The 24,993-nt window shown below is 40.3% G+C and overlaps 2 protein-coding genes across 8 annotated transcripts in view; one reads left to right on the top strand and one right to left on the bottom strand.

Annotated features, from left to right (window-relative positions):
• R3HDM2 (R3H domain containing 2) overlaps window positions 1–24,993 on the top strand; it is a 157,286-nt gene that overhangs the window by 20,650 nt on the left and 111,643 nt on the right. For 4 of the 7 annotated variants that reach the window (XM_053921262.1, XM_053921278.2, XM_053921264.1 and 1 more), the window contains exon 2: window positions 16,312–16,374. The exons of 1 other annotated variant lie outside the window; for it this stretch is intronic. In XM_053921262.1, the coding sequence (XP_053777237.1) occupies window positions 16,352–16,374 (23 nt within the window). In that variant the 5' untranslated portion in view covers window positions 16,312–16,351. Of the gene's footprint in view, window positions 1–16,306; window positions 16,375–21,680; window positions 21,707–24,993 lie in introns of all 7 variants that reach the window. 2 more of the 7 variants (XM_053921271.2, XM_053921270.1) reach the window with 2 other exon arrangements.
• On the bottom strand, window positions 14,313–15,935 carry LOC112319104 (DNA-directed RNA polymerases I, II, and III subunit RPABC4). The gene is given in 2 exon segments (XM_024576367.4): window positions 14,313–15,704; window positions 15,707–15,935. Coding segments are annotated over 2 exon segments (174 nt in total). The 5' UTR covers window positions 15,843–15,935; the 3' UTR covers window positions 14,313–15,666.

Raw genomic sequence — 24,993 nt, forward strand, 5'->3', positions numbered from 1 at the left:
ACATCTTTTTTTTAATAATTTATTTTTAGAGAGAGGGGAAGGGAAGGAGAAAGAGAGTTATCAATGTGTGGTTGCCTCTCACATGCCCCCTACTGGGGACCCAGCCTGCAACCCAGGCATGTGCCCTGACTGGGAATCAAACTGGCAACCCTTTGGTTAGCAGCCCGCGCTCAGTCCACTGAGCTACACCAGCCAGGGCAATAAACACCTTTATCACCTGAGCTAAAATAAGAGGGAGGGAGATTTATTGGCCTTTCCCAGCCCTGGTTGTCCTCAGCTAGAACTCCAGCTCTTGCCTTCTACCACATAGCCATCAGTGTGGCAACATTGGCCTGGTCTTGAAGCAATGCGTGCAAGAAGCTTGCCTGCTGGTACTGCTCTCTACAAGACTGCTGACTGTGCCATTCTTCTTTTTATCATATTTCTCCTGAATTTTCTTAGATTGTTTTTGTTTAAACTCTCTTTCTCATCAGGAGTCAGCTTGGCCCCATCTTGTGGCTCAGGGACAGTGCCCAGTGGGATGTGTACCAATACTGGTACAGTGTCCTGTCCATGAGCACAATGTAGTCCGTTTCTAGGGTATTGGTGTGGACCAGTTCGTTGTTGGATGCCTTGTAGACCACATCAGTAATCCTTGCTTTGTGCACAGCACACTCAGAGCCCCAGGAGAAGTTGCCCACATCCAGCCTCAAGGCACGGACTTCTTGTTGCCTCCCCACAGGCAGACTGTGTGTGTGCAGCAGAGCAGGGGAGCAGTCTTAGTGTTGGCAGCAGGGCATCCCAGCTCATATTTTCGCTCCTGGTACTGCTGTGCTTGTGCCAGTTGTCCTGAGTGATGCCCATGTCTTGGCACCAGCTGGAAAGATTTAGTATAGGATGTTTTGAGAAGAAACTTTAACTGTACATGAAATGTGAAAATCTGTGGATCTGTTGATGAAGTTGGGTAGAAATTCAACATAAGAAATAGCAAATAAAAGAAATAATTTTTTGACTAATTTTAATATAGTGGAAAGAGTAAGATTTAAGAGTCAGAGTAAGAGGAAGATTTTACACATAAAGTGAATATGATGTGCTTACTGCCTGATTTGGCAATTGGAAATTTAAGACTTTGCTGCTACTATAGTAAGAAGTTTTAAGAACACTTGAAAAAATGCCAAAAATTACCGTAAACCAAGAAAAATTCATAAAAATGGATTATATGTTTTTTTTCTGATCCTGGATTTATACAAAAGGTGAAATGTTGAATATTGGAAACCAAATCTATATGTTACTCTTACTGAATTAATCCTGTGTGCTTTCCCAACCCCTCTTTCCTGCTGGGGCTTCCATAGATGAGTTTTAGAAAACAGGGACCTGTGTTTCTTAGAGAAATGATCTGCCCTCAAAGGACTTACTCTTTAGTGAGGCAAAATGTTATGCAGGGGGGGGGTTATATTCTTTTTGCTTATCTTTATTTACAAAGGACATGAATTTCTTTTATAATTAGAGGAAATCAATTACTTAACTTTTTTAAAGGATAAAGGGCTATGAATCAACTCTTAATATTTGAAGTACTCCAAGAGACTTATTCTCTAGCACGCTTGATTGCTCTCTATTTAGGTGGCAAATTCTTTGTTTCCTGGGCTTTGTGACTGTGTGACTGTTGGGTAATCTCTTTATATTACAGCTGAAGTTTTTATTAAATCACTTCATTGTATTTAATCAGTCACTTAGCTAACAAAATTTCTATTTAAACCTAGTAATATATAATTCTTTTTCTCTGAAAGAGTATAAATATGCCCATTTGAACTCTGGGAGGGAAAACTTGTGCTTATTAGCTTGCCTTAACTTGCTGGAAGGTTAGCATTTTGAAGTCACAAAGAGCACCCCTGCAAAATTTGAAGATGACAGTATTACATGCTTTTACTAGAGTAAACAGTTAATTTTCTTTATTTTTAAAAAAAGTTTGTTTGTTTATAGAGAGAGGGAAAAGGAGGGAAAAAGGAAGAGAAACATTGATGTTGGAGAGAAACATCAATTGGTTGTCTTCCGCACCTGCCCGACTTGGGATTAAACTTGCAACCCAGACATGTGCCCTGGTCAGAATTGAACTGGTGACCTTTTGGTTTGTGGGACAATACCCAACCAACTGAGCCACACCAGACAGGACAGAGTAAACACTTAATTTTAGCGTAAAGTAGTCTTTGGGGTAGCAGGGGAGAATATTGTATTTTTTCCATAGGTCCCAGGAAATTCAAGACAACTTGAGTGTCAGATAAAGTTCTGGGGACCATTAGAAGGCTTAGGATCATTCTAGGGCTGTGGAGTCAAAATATTTTTGTGTATTAGAGGACCTTACAGGTTAGTTGTGGAAGTAAATCATGAAGATTTAATGATCAAAATAACAGTAGATAATAGTGGACTAGGTTGTATAATATAGTCCATATTCTACAGAATGCTATAGCATTGAATTGAGCCTTAATTGGGTAGTACAAACAAATGAGAAAGAAGGTAAGAGAAATTAATACATAAAAGAAAAAAAACAACAAACCCTAGCCTTTGTAGTGGGAACAAGAGGATGTTAAAAGGCTTTAAGTCCTGGCCAGGTAGCTCAGTTGGTTAGAGGGTCGTCCCTACACCAAAGTTGCGGATTTCATCCTGGGTCAGGGCACATACAAGAAACAACCAATGAAGGGGAGAAAATGCAGACAATTGTAACTGAATAAAAATAAATTAATTGATTTAAAAAAAAAGAAACCAAGGAAAGCATAAACAAGTGGAACAACAAACTAATGTTTCTCTTTCTCCCTCTCTTCCTCTCTCCCTCTTCCCCTCTCAAATCAATAAAAAAAATTTAAAGAAACATAATACCAACATCATTTGCACATCTAAAATAATTAACAATAATTCCTTAGTGTTAAATATCATTTACTTAATTGATTACTTATCATTTTTAAACAGCCTATATGTTTATAATAGGATCCAAATAAAGTTTGTAGTTGATCAGTATATCTTTTTTAAAATTACGTTTTTTTTATTCTCATCTGAGGAAATTTTTCATTGCTTTTAGAGAGAGAGGAAGGGAGAGAGAGACACATTGATAAGAGAAAACATTAGTCGGTTACCTTCCATAGGCCAGGAATAGAACCTGAAACCTTTTGGTTATGGGATGATGCTCCAACCAATTGAGCCACACCAGCCATCTTTTCTTTTTTAAACTGCAAGTTGTGGTGTGGTGAAGAATATTCTATTACTAGTAGAGTTTGATGGCCCCACCTTAGTTTATGCTAAGACACTAAAAGCTAGATTGACATTGGTTTTGTCACCATGGTGAAAAGGGCAGATAACATCTTCGTGTCATTAGGGAAATGGTTTGACCACTTAGGTCTCCTAAGACCACACTAGAACTGCTGTTCTAGATGGAGGATGCATTGTATATCCAGAGATCCTGAGGTAAGCAAAAGCATCGCTTTCTAGGTCAACTACAGGTAATTTGTTATGGAACTCAGGATATATGGAAAGAGAGAGAAAAGGTACTCAGGGGGCCAGATCATAAAGGAACTTAAGTACCATGCTAAGGAGTGCAGAATTTATCTTACAGGCAATAGGGAGTCTTTAAAGGATTTTAAGGGGGAGAGGATAATGTACACACACACACACGTTTATGGTAGGGGTGTGGGTGGGTGATATCATCATACTTGTATTTTTCAAAAGATCACCCTTATCACAGTGTGTCTTGTAAGGAGGCCACTGGAAAATAATGAGGTCCTAAACTAAGCCACTGACTTGGAACTATAGAGGCCAGGTTTACAGACCAGTGCAGGGATTTTAGAGCATGTCTTTCCTAAAGCAGAACTCAGCCTAGCAGGATCTTTTGGTTGGCTGGATTGGCAGAAGCACAACCAGCTGAGATCCATTGTCAGGTCAGTTCTAGGCTGTAACCTCAAGTACTCTTATTTAGGCAGTTTTCTCTGGAAATAAACCTAAACACCAGAAACGCTATAGAATCTCTTTTGTAAAAATGGTTTCCAAAGGTAATCAGTATTCTGACTTACCATAGATTAGTTTTATCTGTTTCTTAAAGATTTAATTAATTTTTTTTTCTTTTTAGAGAGGGGAAGGGAGGGAGAAGGAGAGGGACAGAAACATCAATGTGTGAGAGAAACATTGATCAGTTGCCTTTCTGCATGCCCCCAACTGGGGACCAGGCCTGCAACCCAGGCGTGTACCCTGACTGGGAATCAAACTGGTGACCTTTTGGTTTACAGGACAATGCCCAACCCACTGAGCAACACCAGTCAGGGCTGTTTTTTAATTTCAGATTAATAGAATCATAATATATACTCTTGTGTCTTTTTCCCTCAACATTGTCTTTGAGATTCATGAATGTAGTTGCATATAGCAGTGGTTTGTTCTTTATCATGGCTGTCTAATATTCCATTGTGTGACTATACTGTAAGTTTTCTATTGAGTTGTTAGTTTTGGACTGTTATGAATAATACTTCTATGAACGTTTTTGTACGTGTCTTCATAGACATAAACACTCACTGCTATTGGTTATAAACCCAGGAGTGGAATTCCTGGTTTATGGGATACATGAATGTTTAAGTATTACAATTTTTCAAAGTGGTTGTATGAATTTATTTTCTTGTAAGCAGTGCATAAGAATTCTGGTTGTGCTATATCTTTGACTACATTTAGCACTGTCAGTTCTTTTAATTTTAGCTAGTTTGTTGGGGGTGTAGTGATGTCTACCTGTGCCTTTAATTTGCCTTTGCCTGATGATCGTTGATATAGCTTAGACCATTGTGCATTTGAAAACTTAAAAATTATTTATGGAATTCTCCATTTAATGTTTTTGGACCATGGTTGATTGTGGGTAACTGAAACCATGCAAAAAGAAACTGCTGGCAGGTGTAGGGGTATGGTATATGTTCTTATGATTACCTGGGATGGCAGTTTGTGCAGGGGCGGCAATTTGGGCAGGGCTCATCTTGCAAGGCTTGCCTCTATTCCCCATGGTATCTTCTGGGCTCACTCATTCTGTGATTTGTTGGCAGGTTGTCTAAGGGCTGGTTGTACCTGGATAGCCTCACTCCAGCATTGTTTAGCATTGAGCTGGAGCTGTCAACCAGGGTGCTAAGGCCTCTCCCGCAGGCTCTCTTGCCTTCCTTGCATGGTGGCTAGGTTCTAAGAATGTGAGAGTGGAAGTTCTTTGCAGGCCTAGGTTCAGAAATTGCAGTGTCACTCATGCCGTATCCTTTTGGACAAAGCAAGTTACAAGGCCAGCTCAGATTTAAGAGGTGGGGAAATAAACTCTACTTCTTTTGTCTTTTTAAAATTACAGTTTATTGATTATCCTATTGCAGTTGTCCTGATTTTTCCCCCCTTTGCTTTCCTCCACCTAGTACCCCCCACTCCCTCAGGCAATCTCCCAACCGTTGTTCATGTCCACGGGTCATGTGTGTAAGTTCTTTGGCTACTCCCATTTTCTGTACTGCACTTTACATCCCATGGATATTCTGTAACTACTTATTCATACTTCTTGATCCCATTGCCTGTCACCCATTTTCCCACATTCCCCCTCCCATCTCTTTAACCTTTGGCATTTTAATTATAATATGTCTTGGGGTGGGCCTCTTTGCATCCATCTTGTTTGGGACTCTCTGTGCTTCCTGGACTCGCATGTCTATTTCCTTCACCAAATTAGGGAAGTTTTCTTTCACAATTTTTTCAAATAGAGTTCCAATTTCTTGCTCTTTCTCTTCTTCTGGCTCCCCTATGAAGCAAATTTGGATTGCTTAAAGTTGTCCCACAGGCTGCTTCCATTCCTCATTTTTTTGGATTCTCTTTTCTTCTTGTTCTGATTGGTTGTTTTTTGCTTCCTTATGTTCCAAGTCATTGATTTGATTCTCGGCTTCATCTACTCTACTGTTGTTTCCCTGTAAATTGTTCTTCATTTCAATTAGTGTATCCTTCATTTCTGATTGGATCTTTTTTATGCTGTTGAGGTCCTCACCAAGTTCCTTGAGCATCCTTATAACCTGTGTTTTGAACGCTGCATCTGATAGATTGTTTATCTCCATTTCATTTAGCTCTTTTTTGGAGTTTTGATCTGTTCTTTCATTTGGGCCAAGTTTCTTTGTTTCTTCATTTTGGCAGCCTCCCTGTGTTTGTTTCTATGTATAAGGTAGAGCTGCTTTACTCCATGTCTGGTAGTGTGGCCTAATGTAGTAGGTGTCCTGTAGGATCCAGTGGCACAGCCTCCCCTATCACCTAAGCTGGGTACTTGAGGTGCACGTTTTGTGTGGGCTGAATACACCCTTTTCTTGTAGTTGAGCCTTGGTTGCTGTTGCAGATCAATGAAGGGGATTTATCCAGGCCTGTCAGCTGCAAGGATTGGCTGTGACCACTTACCACCAACCTCTGCCCTTCTTGGAGGATCATCTGTGCAGGAGCAGGAGGGTAGTGCTACGATGTGGTCTGTAACTGCCTACTGGGTGTGTTGGCCCCGGGGTTTTCTGGGTCGTTCAGGCCAAGTTCAGCCCCCACCTGTGTTTTGCCCAGGGCCACCCTGCCTGAGTTATAAAGCAATACCAAGATGGTTGCTACTTGTGCTGGGCTTGGGCATTTCTAGGCAAAGCCAAGTTGTGAATCCAGGCCTCTAGTGCCAGGCCTCAGGCTCAATGAGGCCAGCCACTGCTTGTTTGTTCATATGGAAAAGCAGCTTGGGTGGGTCTGTAATTTCATTGGGGCGGAGTCTCTGGGGATCTCCAAGTAGGGTCAAACAGTATTAGCCAGGTTGATGGAATCTTAGGTATCTTAGGTACCAGTCTGCCAGCTCTGTGGGGGGAGGACCCCGAAAGGGGACAATGGCCTTTGCCTGCCTTGATGCTAGATACCTCAGCCTCGCCCTGCACACCACTGGTGCTGTTCAAGCTGCTTCCCCAGTGCCGGAGCTCAAAGGGAGTAAGTCTGAGTAGGTGAGCCCATGTGTGAGTTCTTTAAGAAGAACTGCTTGGGGCTCCATTAAGTTTCTTCTGCTGACTCAGTCTCCACGGTTTTTTCAGCCAGAAGATGTGGGGATTTCCTGGCACTGGAACCCTGGGCTGGCGGGGGGGGCTGGTGTGGGTCTGGGACTCCTTGCTCCTGAGATATTCCTCCTGAATTATAATCTGCCACACATGGATTTAGGACCAGCCCATTCCACATCTGTGCCCTTCCTATCAGTCTGAATGGATGTGGCTTCATTAATTCTGCAGTTGTCAGACTTTCATTCAACTTGATTTCTGTTGGTTCTGAGTTATGGTTCTATATATTAGTTGTAATGTTTTTGTGATTGTGCAAAGAGGCGAGTCATGTCTGGAGGTTGAACTCCACTTTATTGGAATTGCAAATAATTTGTGGTCATGTTTAATCTACAACGGTGGGCATTGTTCTTCCTTGTTTCCCCCTTTCTCACCCTTTTAAATGAAGCGGATAAGTTGGGGGGTGTTGTTTGTTTGTTTGTCATGAGTTGTCTTTCTTGGAAGTTCATGTTAGAACAAAACGGTCTTGGTTAAAGGATGTCTTCCATGATTACTTGGTGTGACCAAGGACCAAATATTTTCAGGTTATATCTTTCCGATCATTTTCTAAATACCATAATAAACCAAATATCTGTTAATGCTGAAGAGATTAGGTTCTTCCTCAAGTGGTTTTTATCTTGTTTAAATCCTTTTTAATTTAAAAAAAAATGGTAATTGCCAAGAGCGAATGCTCTGGTCCTCTTACAGGCTTTGTTCCTCGCCCATCCATGCCTTGGTAGTCATCCAGAGTTACTAACATAGGACTGAAATGACTACATTTTTTCGTAGGTGCTCTATGAAGTGAGGGAAGGAAAGGCTTCACAGCAGGAAGAGTTGTCTAGGTTGCAGTTGTCTTGAACAGACAGTGTTTTTTATATATATATATATATATATACATATATATATATATATGTATATATATATATATATATGAAATAAATCAGAATCTTGGACAAGGTGCAGATGTCATTGACCTGTCAGCCCATCAAGTTGAATCAGCTGAGGTCCTAGATGAGGTGACAGTGTCAACACAATGAGCCTCTTCTGAGTTTATTGGTCCTCTCCTTAAGGTAGCTGTCATAGCCCATACTTTAGAGCAAATTCAGAGCCATTGTTCAAGATTTAGCTGACTTTCAACATTTATTTTGGAAGGGGAAGGTCACTTTCAGTTTAGGAGCACTGTTGGAAGTGACATGTGGCTGTTTTTCAGATTACAGCCATTTTGGTGTGTGCAAGTGTTAGAGTTATTAGGATCTTTCAAACTTGTCTCCAGGTGACTAGAGGCTATTCTGTTTCTCCAAGTAGGTTTAATTAATTGTCTTGGGTATAAGACAAGTAGATTTGTAAACTGTCATTTCTGATTTATCTATTGCCCAAACCAATGATAACTTGATAGGAATAAGTAGGTGGCATTTTATTGCAAAAAGTTGGATGTTTGCTGCTAAGTGCAGCTGATTAGAAGGCTAGGACAAAGTATCTGTTTTTCTGGTGACAGGGTCATGATTAAGGCTTTATACAATGCACTATTAGTTAGATAGCTGAACTGAATCTTTGTATTCCTGTGAAATTATCTTTAAGGCATTTGGAGTGCTTCATAGAACTCATATCCCTGATTCTTTCGCAAGTGTTTGTATCTTGGGTCACTTTAGCTAAGTCGTTCTGGGCTGTGAGGCAGTACTCAATGCAATTAGTGCTGGTAGCCAGATCTTTGGCAATTACTACTGCCTAAGAATGTTGGATTTGGGCCCCACAGACCCAGAGAATAGTGTTGCCATATACAATTGCCATCTTATTTTCTGAGTGCAAATTTTACCTTCAGACAAAGGGAGCTTTCTAAGAATACAAGGAGATTGTTAGCATGAAAAGGAGAACACAGGGTTTTGACAGCTTGGCCTTCTTACTCGCTGTACAAATAAGTTTTTAAAAACTAGGACTTGTGGCCAAGATGCAGGCATAGGTAGATACACTGCACCTCCTCACACAACCAAAAGAAGGACAACAACAAATTTAAAAACAAAAAATAACCAGAACTGCTAGAAAATTAAACTGTATGGAAGTCCAACAACCAAGGAATTAAAGAAGAAACATTCATTCAGACTGGTAGGAGGGCCAAAGACAGGAAGCTGGGGGTAAAGAGGATTCATGGCAAGGCAGCAGCTAGAGGACTGAGTGGGCAAGGTGGTGGCTGGCAGACCAGGGCAGGCAAGGTCGCGGCTGGTGGAGTGGGTGGTCCCACACTCGCATGCGGATAAACCAGGAGGAACAACGGGGGAGCAAGACAGACTGTGCAACTCAGGGTTCTAGTGCAGGGAAATAAAGCCTCAAAACCTCTGGCTGTCAAAATCTGTGGGGGTTGCTGCGGTGGGAGAAACTACCAGCCTCACAGGAGAGTTTGTTGTAGAGACCCACAGAGTCCTAGAACGTACAAAGCTACCCACCTGGGAATCAATACCAGAAGGGCCCAATTTGCTTGTGGGTAGCAGGGGAAGTGACTGAAAGCTGTCTGAGAGCAGAGGAAGCAGCATTGTTCCATCTCAGACCTCTCCTCCACATACAGCACCACAACCCAGCAACCTGGGTTGCCCTCCCGCCCTGCAAATACCTAAGGCTATGCCCCTTACCATGTAACAGGCACACTGAAACAAAACAAATATGCCCCAAATTAAAGAACAGACCAAAGCTCCAAAAATAGAACTAAGCAATGAAAATATAGCCAACTTGTCAGATGCAGAGTTCAAAACACTGATATTCAGGGTGCTTAGAGAAATGACTGAGTATGGACCCAAAATAGAGGAAAAAGTGAAGGTCTATGCAAAGTGAAATAAAGAAAAATATATAGGGAACCAACAGTGAAGGGAGAGAAACCGGGACTTAAATCAACGGTTTGGAGCAGAAGGAAGAAAGAAACATTCAATCAGAACAGAGTGCAGAAACAAGAATTCAAAAAAATAAGGAGAGACTTACGAACTTCCAGGACAACTTTAAACATTCCAACATCTGAATCACAGGGGTGCCAGAAGGAGAATAGGAAGAGCAAGAAGCTGTAAACTTACTTGAAAAAAATAATAAAGGAAAACTTCCCAAATCTGGCAAAGGAAATAGACTTCCAGGAAGTCCAGGAGGCACAGAGAGTGCTAAAGAAATTGGAAGCAAGGAGGAACACACTAAGGCACATCATAATTACATTACCCAAGATGAAAGATGAGAGAATCGTAAAAGCAGCAAGAGAAAAGGAGACAGTTACCTACAAAGGACGTCCCATAAGATTGTCAGCTGATTTCTCAAAAGAGATGTTACTGGCAAGAAGGGGCTGGAAAGAAGTATTTGAAGTCATGCAAGGCAAGGACCTACATCCAAGATTACTGTATCCAGCAAAGCTATCATTTAGAGTGGAAGGGCAGATAAAGTACTTCCCAGATAAGGTTAAGTTAAAGGAGTTCATCATCACCAAGCCCTTATTTATTATTTGAAATATTAAAAGAACTTACCTAAGAAAAAGAAGATGATCAAAAATATGAACAGTAGAATGACAACAAACAGAGTTATCAACAACTGAACATAAAAACAAAGACAAAAACATACTGAGCAAACAACTAGAACAAGAACAGATCACAGAAATGGAGATCACATGAAGGGTTATCAGCAGTGATGGTGAGGGAGGAGAATTGGGTAAAAGGCACAGGGAATAAGAAGCATAATTGGCAGGCACAAAATAGACAGGGGGAGGTTAAGAATAGTATGGGAAATGGAGAAGCCAAAGAACTTATATGTACAACCCATGGACATGAACTAGGGGGAAGCTGGTGGGTACAGGGCAGAAGAGAATAAAGGGGAGAAAAATGGGACAGCTGTAATCAATAAAATATATTTTTTACAGCATAATCAATAAAAATATATATTTTTTAAATGGTTAAAAACTAAAATCTTTTAGACTTTTAAAGTTAATGCTTAGCTTTGTAAATGACCTCAGACAAATATAAAACTCAGTGCTCATTATGTGTCATGCACTGTTTGGCATTGGAGTTATAGATAATGAAGAAGACACACAAGATTTCTTACCTCACTTTGCATAGAAATTCTCAACAGATAAATATACTTTAATGAAAAGGAGAATGAGGCGATCACAATTTAAGTTTTGAACTAGCTTATCCAGAAGATCAGGGAAGACCTCCCTGATCTTGAATCCAGTGGAGAAACAGAGCAGGCTAACATTTCCTTAACATGCTGGATCACCTGTGTTTGAGGTGGGAGTCCCCGAACTCTGAGGGGCCTATTTATGAATGCCTCGTCCTTTAAAGAGAGCAGACCCACCCTGCTCCTTTCCACGTACATCCAGTGAGGGTTTTATTACACTAGGTCTCCCTTCTGTATATTGTGACTTCCAGAAATGCTGACATAGGTTATCCATTTCTTACCTGTGATGTATTTGACCCAGCACCTCTTGACACTCACCTCAGGACCTTAATAAAGTTATTTATTTCATAAGTCCCGTAAGTGTTTGGGTCATCTGATCACCCAGAGTAGTATTACTGATTTGCTATTTCAAATTCCTGTGATCTGCAAGAAAAAAACAAAACAAAAATACTTAAAAACCACTTCTCACATCTACTGAAGCTCTCTTTTCTTTCTTCCTGTTTTTTTTTAATTGATGATCGTGTAATATCCTTCATTACTTGGGAGTGATGTTCTGTAGTCTAATTTGAGATTAGACGAACACATTTCTGTATGTGAAATTCAGCTTAGGCTTTTTCCTAAATGCAAAATAAGGCCATGTATAATATTTTCCCTAAAACTAGAATATATCAATCCATGTTTGACAGTTTTTTTTAAAGCACCATGGTCAAAACCAAAAGCTATATTTTGCATATTTGGACTCAGCCATCCATTAAGAACTTATGTTGTCCTCTTGACATATTTATCAAAATAATTTTTGTTCTGAGTAGTATAAAATAGGAAATTTGTGATCTACCATATTTTTTGGACTATAAGACACACTTTCCCCCCCAAATTTGGGAGGAAAATGGGGGTGCATCTTATAGTCTGAATGTAGCTTACATTTACATTGGTGAAATATTATGTTATTTATGTTAAATATTTTACCACATTTTTTGCTTCAAAAATTTTTTTCCCATTATCCTCCTCTAAAACCTGGGTGTGTCCTATTGTCTGAAAAATATGCGATATAATTAATGTATAACTTTCATTGTAAATTCAGGGTGAAATGCATCATACAATTATTATGATTTTTTTTTTGCACCAGTGAAAATAAAGTTGGTATTAACAAAACAAAAAAATCCCAAAGATTTCTGCCCTCAAAGAGCTTGCATTCTTGTTTGAGAAGATAAAAATAAACAATAAAGAAAAACTATAGCATAATAAGTGCTATGAAGAAAATAGATGTGGTGGTGTAACCAAATAACCAATGGGGTCCTACCACTCACTGCCAGTAGGAAAAAATCTGGAGAGAGAGTTTGGTAGAAGGGAAAAGGCATCTTTTATTTAAAGTATATACAGTTTGAAATAATGGCAGGTTTCTACCTGAAAGCCTGTTTCCTCTGGGACACCCAAAGACAATCACCCTGCCAACCTCTGCCAGCTCAGTTCAAGGTTGCACCAGGAACCTCTTCTTGCACCAAAAGGCACCATGGTATGGTGCCTACATTTAGGAAACATAGGTGGTTTAGTTGATTTCAAGTTGCCGTCTGGCTTCAGGTAACCTTCTGGTTCATTGTGTTTAGATGCCCTACTTGGGGCTGCTGTCTTCTTCCTCTGGCTTCCTGTGTAGGGTAGGGGTATGGGGCTGGCCTTGTGGCTTCCACTGGCAACAACTAGTCCGCTCAGTGCTGTCATGCACATTTGTATGGTGAGTCCGAGGGCCTGCTTGGGCTGGAGTGGGCAGAGCCGCAGCAATGGCAGGAACTGCTGCTGACTGCCCCCACTGGAGGGATATATATGTGGCAGGCCGGTGGCTGCTATGGCAGCTTCTTTTCGGGGGGATGGGCACGGGACTTGTGGCCCAAGCCTCCTCCCCTCCCCTCTTACTGGTCTAGCACCTGCTGCACTCCAGGCAGGCCCTAGAGCACTTGGGGAGGGGTGCTGGGAATGTTCCCCGACCACACAGTCCTCAAGGCCAGGAGCCCAGGAACTCCAGCACGCCCCCATTCCTGGTAGCTGGGAAAGGAGGGAACAATGAGCTAGCATTTCTGTGGGCTCCCCTTTTAAAGACTGTCCCCCAGAATTCCCTGTGACAGAAGTAGCTGCATCATCACCCTAGTTGCCAGGGCAGTATACACTGGTTTGGCACCCACACCGTGGCTGCTGCTCCTGTGCCAGCCTTGGCACTTCCCCACCTCTTCCCCATTTGCAAGGCAAGAGGGTCCCCCCATTACAGTGATGTGATTGAGAGTAATGGAGAAGGGGTTACTTCAGGTTGGGTGGTTAGGAAAGCTCTCTTTGTAGTAACATATGTACTGTTGTTACTTGAGGGGAGGCAGACCCATTATTTCCTTAATGGGAGAGGAGTGTTCTGGGCAGAGGAACAGCAAATATACAAAGGCCTTGTGGGAAGCATGTGGTTAAGTATGTTCAAGAATAGGCAGGTGGCCCTGACTGGTGTGGCTCAGTGGGTTTGGACATCATCCTGCAGACTGAATGGTCATCAGTTCAATTTCTCAGGGTACATGCCTGGGTTGCACACCAGGCCCCCAGCTGGGGACATGTGAGAGGCAACCAATCCATGTTTCTCTTGCACATTGATGTTTCTATCCCTCTTTCTCCTTCCCTTCCCTTCCCTCTAAAAATGAAAAAAAATAAAATCTTTTAACAAAAAAGGAAAAGAAACAGGCACCCAGCCCCAGGGTGCCTGGGTAGCCCAGTTGGTTAGCATGTTGTCTCCACGTGCCAAGGTTGTGGGTTCCATCCTGGGTCAGGGCAACCTAACAACCACCAACCAGTGAATGCATGAATGAGTGTAGCAGCAGGTTGATATCTCTATTTCTCTCTGTCTCTCTCTCTTTCTCAAATCAATAAATAAAAAAATTTTTTTAAGTATAGGCCGGGGCCACATTTTGTAGGACTCTAGACCAGGGGTGTCAGACTCATTTTCACCGGGGCCATATCAGCCTCGTGGTTGCCTTCAAAGGGCTGAAATAATGTTAGGACTGTATAAATGTAACTACTCCTTAACTGTTAAGGAGTTGAAATTACATTTGGCCCTTTGAAGGCAACTGCAAGGCTGATGTGGCCCCCAGTGAAAATGAGTTTGATACCCCTGCTCTAGACCTTGCCAGGATGATGGAAAGCCATTGGGCAAGAAAGCTAAATGATCTGATTTACATTTTTAGTAGATTCCTCTTGCTTCTCTGGGGAGAACAAACAGCTTGCCCAGAGGTGAAGTAGAGAGATTAGTTAGAGAAACTCTAACATGTTATTTAAAAAAAAACAACCCTGCAAACCATTATGAGGGTTATGGAGGATGGGTGGCAGAAAGGAATTGAAATTTTATTTAAAAAGTTCCTCTTTTATTTTTGGTAAGACTACAAATAGAGTAAGGAAACCATAACAACAATAAGTACTAGTGTGTGCTTCGAATTGTGTTGCTCTTGATTCTGTGACTCAGAGTTAGGGAGTGACCTTTTGGTATGGCAAGCCTCTCGGTGTGAACCTATTATGCCCACTTAAAAACCAGACATGTCTGGGCATGGTTTCAGGGACTGTGGGGAAAGGCAACTAGTGATTTTTTTTGCATAGAGGAAAACAAGGCATGTCCTGGGGGAAAAAATCACTGCACAAGGCAGTGTTTCAGGACCAAGGTGGATGGTGAAAAAGGAAGGGCAGTATCCTCTGGCCATGCCTCCCAACCCTAACCAAACTACCACACTCTCTGATGCCCAAACCCTGAAGTGCAGGGCCTGTAAAGAAACTAGAAGCTTTTTCATAGAAATCTTAGTATGGTACTGGGAAGGCAGCTGCTGGTGATGTGATCACAGGTTAGAGCTATGAAACAAAATGGTGAGTTAGGGATACTCCTCACTTCAGCATAGAACACAGTGGGGCTTAGATATTTTGTGGACTTCCAAGAACACTGAGTGGCTTGGGCATATTAAGGGTTCCAGTGGTGGCACCCATCACTCAGGGTTTTAAAAAGGATTAAGCAGCAGCCAGCCCTCAGTCCTGTAGGAGCAGTAATAATAAATATTGCAGTTGGGGTGAGGAGATAATAAATTATGTGTTTGTAGTAATTATTTATACTCACAGAAGAAAATTCTGTTGTTGGCCTCTCTACTTTTTCTTTTTTTTTTTTTTAACAGTTGATAGTGTAAAACTTTATTTTTAACAAGGGCCCCAATGATTCCAAGGCTCGATTAAAAATGGTTTGGGGAGCGCTTTTACCCTTTGTTGTATCAGATGACATATACAATAAAATTAAATTACAAACAATTAATGGAAAAAAAGATAATTTCCTTACATAAACTATTAACAGATACCTAAGTATACCATGGGTTTTCAAATGAAATCATATGTATATAGTTGTATTCATAAAGATAAGTACACTACTCAAAAGCTATACATTAACAATAAATCCAAATACAAACAAAGGTATTTCTCTGAATTCCCTGTTTCATCGAGCATCAAAAACCACCAATCTTTTAGTCCTTCCTTGTACATTATTCTGTATCCACATTCTCTGCATCTGATTGGATCCCTGGATTTTATTTCATTTTCTGTGTGACATTCTCCACAGATATATATCATTGGCTGCTGCTTTGGAGGTTGGACGTCCTTCTGGGTGTCCATTGTTAGTCCCCACGTAGCTTCCAGAAAGTCCTCACTCGGCGCTTCCAAACGGACTGCGGCTCGCTGTTGTGTTGCCTCTCTACTTTTTCTTCTCACCAACTGAAAGGGATTCTAGATCTGCTAGCCTAGTTCCTAGACTTGTGTAAAAGGAGAATGGGTAAAAAAAACAGCTGAAGAATATCAAGTCATAAGATTGGATGATTAATTTCTATTAGAAAGTTGACTGAGAACTACTTATAAGGATCAGTAGAAGGAAAAGAGCCAAAGGAGAAGTGAATTGAGTGTAGAGGTGAATATAGGGTGCAGGTGTAGAGTTAGGAGAAACATTGTGAGCAGAAGGAATTGGGAAAGAAGACATTAAGAGGCTGCTGTCGATTTTGAAATGGATCTTCCTTTATTTTCTTTGAGAGATTCCTGAGATTTAAATTGCTTTTAACTTACTTTTTTTTTTTTTTTTTTTTGAGGTTAGACTTGTTTCTTATATGTGATGCCATTCCAGCACTGGACTCATGGAGGCTGAACATTTATTCAGGTAATAATAGGTAGCGTTTATAGAGTACTTTTTATGTACCAGGCAATAAACTAAGTGCTATACCTGTGTTTTTATGTAATCTCACACAACCTCATGAGATAGAAAGTGTTATTGTACCCATTTAATAGGTGAAGAAATTGAGCTCTAGAGGCTACATCAGGATTGGGTTCAGCTAAATTAAAACATAACAAAGGCTACTGTAGTTAAAGTGAGAGACAGTGGTACTCTGGGTTAGATGATATCATGCCTCACCTGGCTGGCATAAATATTACAAATGTAAAGTTGTTATGATTGACTGAACTTCAGTTCCATAACTTTTTCTCACTAGTGAATATGTTATGGAACCCAACCAGTTGGGGGTGGAGTGTCCTACCACTCACCGTCTACCAGGCAAATCTCCAAAGACAGAGTTCATTGGAAAAGAAAGGAATATTTTATAATATCTGGGTAACAAAAGTATCTGGTAGCTATTTAAATATTTGTCATTACAACTACTACATAGGTTCAAGAACAGAAAATAACACAAGAACAGAAATCTGTTCACAGTGCTGACTGTTATCACCAAGGTCTTTAGAAATAACGTCAAGTTTCTGCCTCAACGCCCATTTCCTCTAAGACACCCAGAGAAAAATCACCCTGTCACCCTCTCCCAGCTCAGCTTAGTGTTGCTCCAGGAACCTCTTCTCCTACCCAAAAATATCAACATTGGGTGGCTTAGCTGGTCTCTAGTCATTGTCCAGCTTCAGGCATCTTTCGGAGTCTGTGCCCCAGGCTTCTGCTCACAGGCCCGCCCTGGCCACTGTTGGCAAGTCTGCTGGTGACTGTTGACATGTCCCCACTGGGTGAGGGGAAAGAACCAACTGACATTTTGCTTTCTGGTACATTCCGTATTAGAAGTTCTTTCCCAGAATCCCATGCATGCCAAAAGCCAGTGGGAGTGTCCAACCTTCCAACCAGTGAGGGCCAGTGTAAACCATATTTGCCTTTTCCCCTCTTCCAGCCTCCATGATTAGCAAGGGGGCAAAGGCTCCAGTCACACATATGCAGCTCAAACCCCTCCCCCATTTCCCTGGAGGGGTGGTGTCCTCTCCCCCTCCCATTACAAGTACATCATACTTTCTGTTGTCTTTAAAGCAATGGACATAAGTTTTGGTTTAAATAAATTTCAGTTTAGTGTTTTAACCATAAGGTTTTTCTAACTTTTTAGAGTGTAGCTAAAATGTTTTGAAATAGTTTAAATTTATTTGAGTAAATATCTACAAAAGGTAAGATATCTATAACTAGGGAATTCTTAAGAGGGGATTAATATGGATAGTAGTAGGAGTCTTTTTTGTTGATTTCATCACACTTGAGATACTATTCACAGGTATTTTTTTAGCTTTAAAGAACTTTATTAGAGCCGTAACTGGTGTGGCTGAGTGGATTGAGTGCCGGCTTGTGAACCGAAAGGTCACAGGTTCAATTCCCAGTCAGGGCACATGCCTGGGTTGTAGGCCAGGTCCCCAGTTGGCATGCGAGAGGCAACTGATTGACAAGCTTCTCTCCCTATCTCCCTTCTTTCCCTGTTCTCTCTCTCTCTTTTTTTTTTTTTTTTTTTTAAAAAGAACCTTATTAGAGTTTGGTATAGGAGCTTTCTTGGTGTATCCAAATGTTTGTTTACAGATCACATTAATTGTATTATTTGCCAGAACTGGGAGGGTTATAGTACTACCAACTGAAGATCAGTCAAAAAAGAAAATTGAACATCTCTGAAATTATAATGTAGGTTAATTAGAAGTATTTTTAAGTTTAAAAAGCTCTGATTTATCTGCTACTTTGATTGATTCTCCATGTTTAAGTTTGCCAAGTGTTGTCTGTACACAGGGTAAAGTAAACGTGTTTCTATTATTACCCTCTCAATTATTGAGTGACCAGCATGAATATGCTGCCCTAGTTTTCTTTTCCCATCTTTTTTTAAACTTGAGGTATAATTGACAGACAGTAAACTGTGTATATTAAAAGTGTACAATTTTTTAAGCTCTTTTTAAAGATTTTATTTAATTTTTAGAGAGAGGGGAAGGAAAGGAGATAGGGAGCAAAACATCGATGTGTGAGAGAAACATTGATTGGTTGCTGCTCACCACACCCCAAGTGTGGACTGGCCATGCAACTCAGGCATGTGCCCTGACCAGGAATTGAACCAGCCACCTTCTTTGCGGTATGATGCTCAACCAACTGAGCCACACAGGTCAGGGCCACAGTTTGTTAAGTTTTGACATAGGTGTTCACCCATAAAACTATCACCACAGTCAAGATAATGAACATAGTCATTATCCCCAGAAGTTTCTTACCCTGATTTGTAATGTCCCTCAATGTCTGTGGTCTCTGGGCAAGCACTGATCCACTTTCTGTCACTATAGGATAGTTTCCATTGTCTAGAATTTTATATAAATGGAATTGTAAAGTGTGTGCTTTCACATTTATTTATTTTTGGCTTGGCTCTTTTTTCTTTTACTGAACATTATTACTTGGAGATTTATCTTTGCTGTTGCATGTGTCAATAGTTCATTTCTTTTTATTGCTGAATAAGCAATCTGTTGTATAGCTGTAACATAGTTTGTTTATCCTTTCACTTGTTGATGTCCATTTGGGTTGTTTTCAGTTTTCAACAACTACAAATAAAACTATGCTATGAATACTTGTGTACAAATCTTTGTATGGACATAGACTTTTTTCCTCTGAGTTTGTTTTTTTTAATTTGAGGTAAAATTCACGTAACATACAATTAACAATTTTAAAGTCTACAATTCAGTGTTATTTAGTATATTTACAATGCCATGAAACCACAATCTTTCTCTAGCTTTAAAACTTTGTCATCATTCCATAAACCATCTTATACCCATTAAGTCAGTGGTCTCCACCCTTTTGGCACCAGGGACCAGTTTTGTGGAAGACAAATTTTCCATGGACTGTGGGCAGGGGATGGTTTCAGGATGATTCAAGTGCATTACATTTATTGTAATGTATTACATTACAATGTAATATACAATGAAATAATTATACAACTCACTATAATGTAGAGTCAGTAGGAGCCCTGAGCTTGTTTTCCTGCAACTAGGTGATCCCATCTGGGGGTGGTGGGAGACAGTGACACCTGAAATGTGTTGCTTATGTCCAGTCTGCTCTGTAATCTTGTTTTGGTTGCTATCACTGCAGAAAATCCTGCTTCTCAAAGATAGGGAAATGGAGGCAGGCTTTTCCCACAAAGATGTGGGAAATGGAGGCAGGCTTTTCAGTGCTTTTGTGGCACTTTCAGGATATTCCACCTTGACTTTAATCCAGAATGTGTGGAGAATTTGAAGTTGTCTCAAACATACATTTAAGGCCACCGTCATTTGTGATCTCAAGCAGTTGATCCTCTTCTAGCACAGACAAAGTTGATTCACTTGGCCTATTCACAAATGGGTTGCGGATCCATTCCTTCCCAATTCAGGGGTCTTGTGTGGTCGGGAAGTAATGCTCAAACTCTCTTGAAAGCTGAGGTAGGTGATCATTAACCAGCTGGAAGAAAGAAGGCCCTGGCTCAGTTTCTTTCAAAATCTCTGCTAATGTTTGAAACATGTCAAAAATCCTATTGTTCACTCATCACCCCCATAATTCCAGTTTGGCTTTGAATGCAGCCACTTTATCTGCCGACTCAATCACAGTTGTTCTTCCCTCTAGTGGCAGAGTTTGTTGAGCAGGTTGAATATGTCACACAAGTAAGCAAGTTTTGCGACCCATTCTGTGTCACTGAAATGTGCTACCAGCGGTGACTGTTCTTCTAAAAGCAATCTCTGGAGCGGCTCTCATAACTCAAAAACTCTGGCCAGTGATCTCCCTTTAGAAAGCCTCTCACTTCTGTGTATAAGCGAAAACGTGTGTGCCCTGCATCCATTTCCTCACAGAGCTGTGCGAACAGTCTTGAGTTAAGGGCATGTACTTTAATGTGGTTGATCATTTAAACCACATCCTGCAAAAAGTTAAGTTCAGGTGACATTTTCCAGCTAGCATTTCTCTATGGATGACATAGTGCGTAGACTCACATTCAGAAGCAACCTCTTTGATCTGAGTAGGGAAAACGGAAAGGTGTCCAGTCATGGCAGCCATTTCGTCTGTGCATATACCAACACAAAATGACCAGTTCAGTTTTCCTGATACGTAATCATTCAGAGACTTGAATAGTTCTGTAGCTGTGGTGTTGGTTAGCAACAGAAGTGTGCATAACAGCCCTAGGTGGTGCGGCTCAGTGGACTGAGTGCCAGTCTGTGGACCGAAGGATCACCAGTTTCATTCCTGACCAGGGCACAAGCCTGGGTTGTGGGCCAGGTCCCCAACTGGGGGCGTACAAGAGGCAACCGATCAATGTTTCTCTCACACATCGATGTTTTTCTCCCTCTCTTTCTTCTTCCCTTCCCCTCTCTCTAAAACCCTTACATTTATGATCTGACAGGAGGCGGAGCCCAGGTGGTAATGAGAGTGACTGGGGAGCGCCTGTAAATACAGATGAAGCTTCCAGTCACTAGCCAGATGCTTACCTCCTGTTGTGCAGCTAGGTTCCTAACAGGCCATGGACCACTATCAGTCTGTGGCCCAGGGGTTGGGGGCCCCTGCATTAAGTAATCACTCCTATTATTACATTTTATAGATTAGGAAACTGAGGTTTAGATAGAGTAAGTAACTTTCCTCAAATCCTCCAACTGGTAAATACGGAATCTAGGTCTGTTTCTTCACTTCTCTATTTAGCTAAATATTATTTGTCCTTGAGGATTAGCCTTAGGCATCTCTTCTTCTGGAAACCTTTTTTCTGGTACTATTTGATGCCTGCGCTTTCTATGCCCATTTAACCTTGTGAGCAGCTCTAGGTATATTATACATTATAATTTACTTATTTGTCTCCCGCACTGTTGATGTTCCTGGTAGGTGCAGAGAGGGAACTTTATTCCTCTGGCACACAAACACTAGATCACATCCCAGAATATTTGCCTCTAAGAGGAAAATGCATATTGGGGACCTTAAAACCTAATGTCACTTGAAGCCTACTTGCTCTGTTCATTCTATGCAAGCAAGGTCCCTCAGTTTTGGAGCCATAAAACAGGTAATATTACTTGCATATTCTTCCAAGTTTTTCAAATCAGTGAATGTACTCTTGTTGTATTACTTTAGAGAAGATTAAATAAGAGCTGACATTTCAATGGCTTTCCATGTGTCTAAGCATTTTATCTATTTATTAACTCATTTAATCTTTACAACCCCATGAGATAGTTACTTTTATATTTGTTTTACAGATAAGGGAAACTGAGGCACAAAGAGAGTAAGTAACCCCAAGATTACACAATTTATAAGTGGCAGAGCTGGAAATCAGATGTCTAAAATCTATATTGTACAGAATACTGATCAGATTCCCGCAGTTTTATCTTTTGCTAGGATAAAGGCAAGCGAGGATTAGAGTTAAAGTGATACGGCAACAACTCTGGTGTGGTGATCTTATAAAAAACAATGATTTAGTATACATTTTAAAAATGTGGTTTTTTTGGTCACTGATAAATGACATTTATTTATTTTTATTGTATTCTTTGTGTTTTTAAAACAGCAAAAAGAATGAAAGGATCTTTCTTGTTATCTTTATTTCAAAATCATTATCACATTTCTGAGCTTTCAATCTATTTAATTCCCACTTGCCCAGAGAATAACAGCAACAAAAAGTGTTGAATTTTAGTTGAGACTTAGGAGGTTGATAATAATTTTTATATTGGTCAATTTCAGAATCCCGTTATCTTTAGTTGAGAGATACATCTGAACTTTATCTTTTCGGTGGGATTTATCTGCCCATACCTCCTTTTTTGCCCCTGCCATCCCTTGAGCATTGCAGTGATGTTAATTTGGAGAATGCTAAATAGCTTCAGTAATTACATACCTTGCTAAATTTGCATTTCTAGACATTTATAGCTTTGTACTTTTTGGTCTAGAATAGTATGTATTAGAACTTGTTGGATTTTGTGCCTTTTTTTTTTTTAAAGAAGACTTTGTATTTTGTTCAGGGAGGAGTTATGTCAATCTTTGTAAGTCCAGTCATGGAATTTAGGGCTAGTGGGAATTTATTTTGCCAGTGCCCAGGAATATCATACTTTTGCTAATAGTATCTTGAGGTCATCAAGAGTAGCTTTTCTTTAAGATAATGTCTTATGTTGTACATGTGTTTCAGACCAACATGGAGGATGCAATTTTATTAAAATAAGCTTTTAAATAAATACCCAGGCTAGTTTGGGGATTTATGTGATATAAAAGCATGTCTGTAACATGTTCACCTTATTGACAAACTTTTTAAAAAAGATTTTTAGAGAGAGGAGAAGGGAGAGAGAGAGGAAGAGAAACATCAATGTGTGGTTGCCTCTTAAGCGCTCCCTGCTGGGGATCTGGCCCACAACCCAGGCATGTGCCCTGACTGGGAGTTGAACCAGTGACCCTTTGGTTTGCAGGCCAGTGCTCAGTCCGCTAAGCCACACCGGCCAGGGCAAACTTTTAATTATCAATCATGCAGGATATACTGCTGAGCTATCTTTTTTCCAGCCATCATTCTCTCTTCCTGAGAACATCATGTGTAATGTTGTCAAGGTCATTTCAGTTTGTTTCAGAATAGATTTGATTCCAGATTACCTACCTCTGCCACAATATTCTAACCTTTAGTTTGGAACTGAACATTCATCAGAGTAATAAATATGTTAAGGAAAGTTGAAAAGCAAAGTAATGTTTTTGAGAGTGTGATAGGATGTAGGATATAATTTGTAGACTTGCTTTGAGTTCTTACGAGTTGATGGGATTGGCCTATGCAAAACTCAAAGGGTTAGGGATAAAAGCACAAGAGACATGTAGAAAGGTACCTTTTCCTAACCTGCTCTTTTGGATTTCTTTTTACTACTTCCCATCATATTTGGAGCTTAAGGAAAGAGCTTTAGGACAATTTAGTTAATTAAATTTCCTCTCTGATAAGAGTATATGAAATTACTGAGTGTTACTAGTATCTCTGTACAGGTAGGTAACTAAGTGAAGTTGAAGAGAGCAGAAATGTCCTCATGATAAAAATGCACTCTGTTTTTATTAATTTCATTTTTAAGGAAGCTGTTCTGAAATTAGAGGAAACAGCTAAATGAAGTAACCATATATAAATAATTCATTTCCTGGTTATGCCAGGCTTGCTTTCATATTATATCAATGTTGGAGTATCAGATAATCACTCTGTACTTGCTTTTTGTAGTAATAGTTTATTAACACATACATATTCATTATGCCAGGAACTGAGAGTAAGGGGTATAGCAGTGAAGAAAAAGGAAAACTCCCTGCCTTTATAGAGCTTACATTTTTCCCAGTTTTAATGAGATGTAATACACATAGCTCTGTTAAAGTTTAAGATATACCACATATTGACTTGACATGTATACGAGGTCTATCGGGAAAAGTCCAACCATTGTTAATATAACAAGAATAGTAGGTAGAAAATAAACAGAGGAGGTTAAGAATAGTATAGGAAATGTAGAAGTCAAAGAACTTCTGTGTATGATCCGTGGACATGAACTAAGGGGGAAGGTGCAGGTGGAAGGGGGTGTGCAGGGCAGAGGGGAATAAAGGTTGGGGAGGGAATGGGACAACTGTAATGGCATAATCAATAAAATACATTTTAAAAAATACCTAGCAGCCAAGGAGAGTGGACTGGAATGTACCTGTGTGAACAATGACAACTTCACTGTACTAGTCGGGGGGGGGGGGGGGCGGTGATAGACACTGTTGAGTGAGCATGTGTACTGTGTGGCCATTACATTCAAAATGACTGAGCAAGTAGAGCAATGAATCTGCATCATATTTTGTTTTAAGCTTGAACATTCATCCTTGGAAACTATTCGGGTGACTCAGGAAGGCTCACCTATGGGCAACTGGTGATTGGCAGTTTCATCATGACAACGTGCCTGCTCATGCATGCATCTCGTGCAGAGTTTTTGGTGAAACATCAAGTCACCCAGGTGACTCAGCTACCCTACAGCCCAGATTTGTCAACCTGTGACTTCTAGCTTTTCCCAAACTAAAATCACCTTTGAAAAGGAAGGGATTTCAGACCATCGATGAAATTCAGGAAAATACGATGGGGCAGCTGGTGGTGATTGGGATAACTGTGTGAGTTTCCAAGGTGCCTACTTTGAAGGGGACTGATACGTCATTGTCTTACGTACAATGTTTCTTGTATCTTCTTCAATAAACATCTCTATATTTCATATTACATGGCTGGATACCTTCTGGACAGACCTCATACACTGCAACACAATTACCACAACAAGTTTAGGTAACATTCATCTTTTTTTTATAAGTTAGAAAAAATAGAGCTTACATTTTAATGGGAGAAATGTTTGTAAGAAAAATAATACCAGTAGACTTCCATTTAGTCAATGACGGAAATCCCTGAAATGATACCCGTAGATAGTTGTGTTTTGGTTATGATTTCTCTGAAATTGGTTCTATTTTTTTGCCCTTACGGTGTATTTTTGTCCATACTAGGGAGAGGAGTGATGGCAGAACCAATAATAATAGTTTCAGTTTGTCACATGTTTGCTG

The sequence above is a fragment of the Desmodus rotundus genome, chromosome 3 (genome assembly GCF_022682495.2).
Source record: "Desmodus rotundus isolate HL8 chromosome 3, HLdesRot8A.1, whole genome shotgun sequence".
Taxonomy (NCBI): domain Eukaryota; kingdom Metazoa; phylum Chordata; class Mammalia; order Chiroptera; family Phyllostomidae; genus Desmodus; species Desmodus rotundus.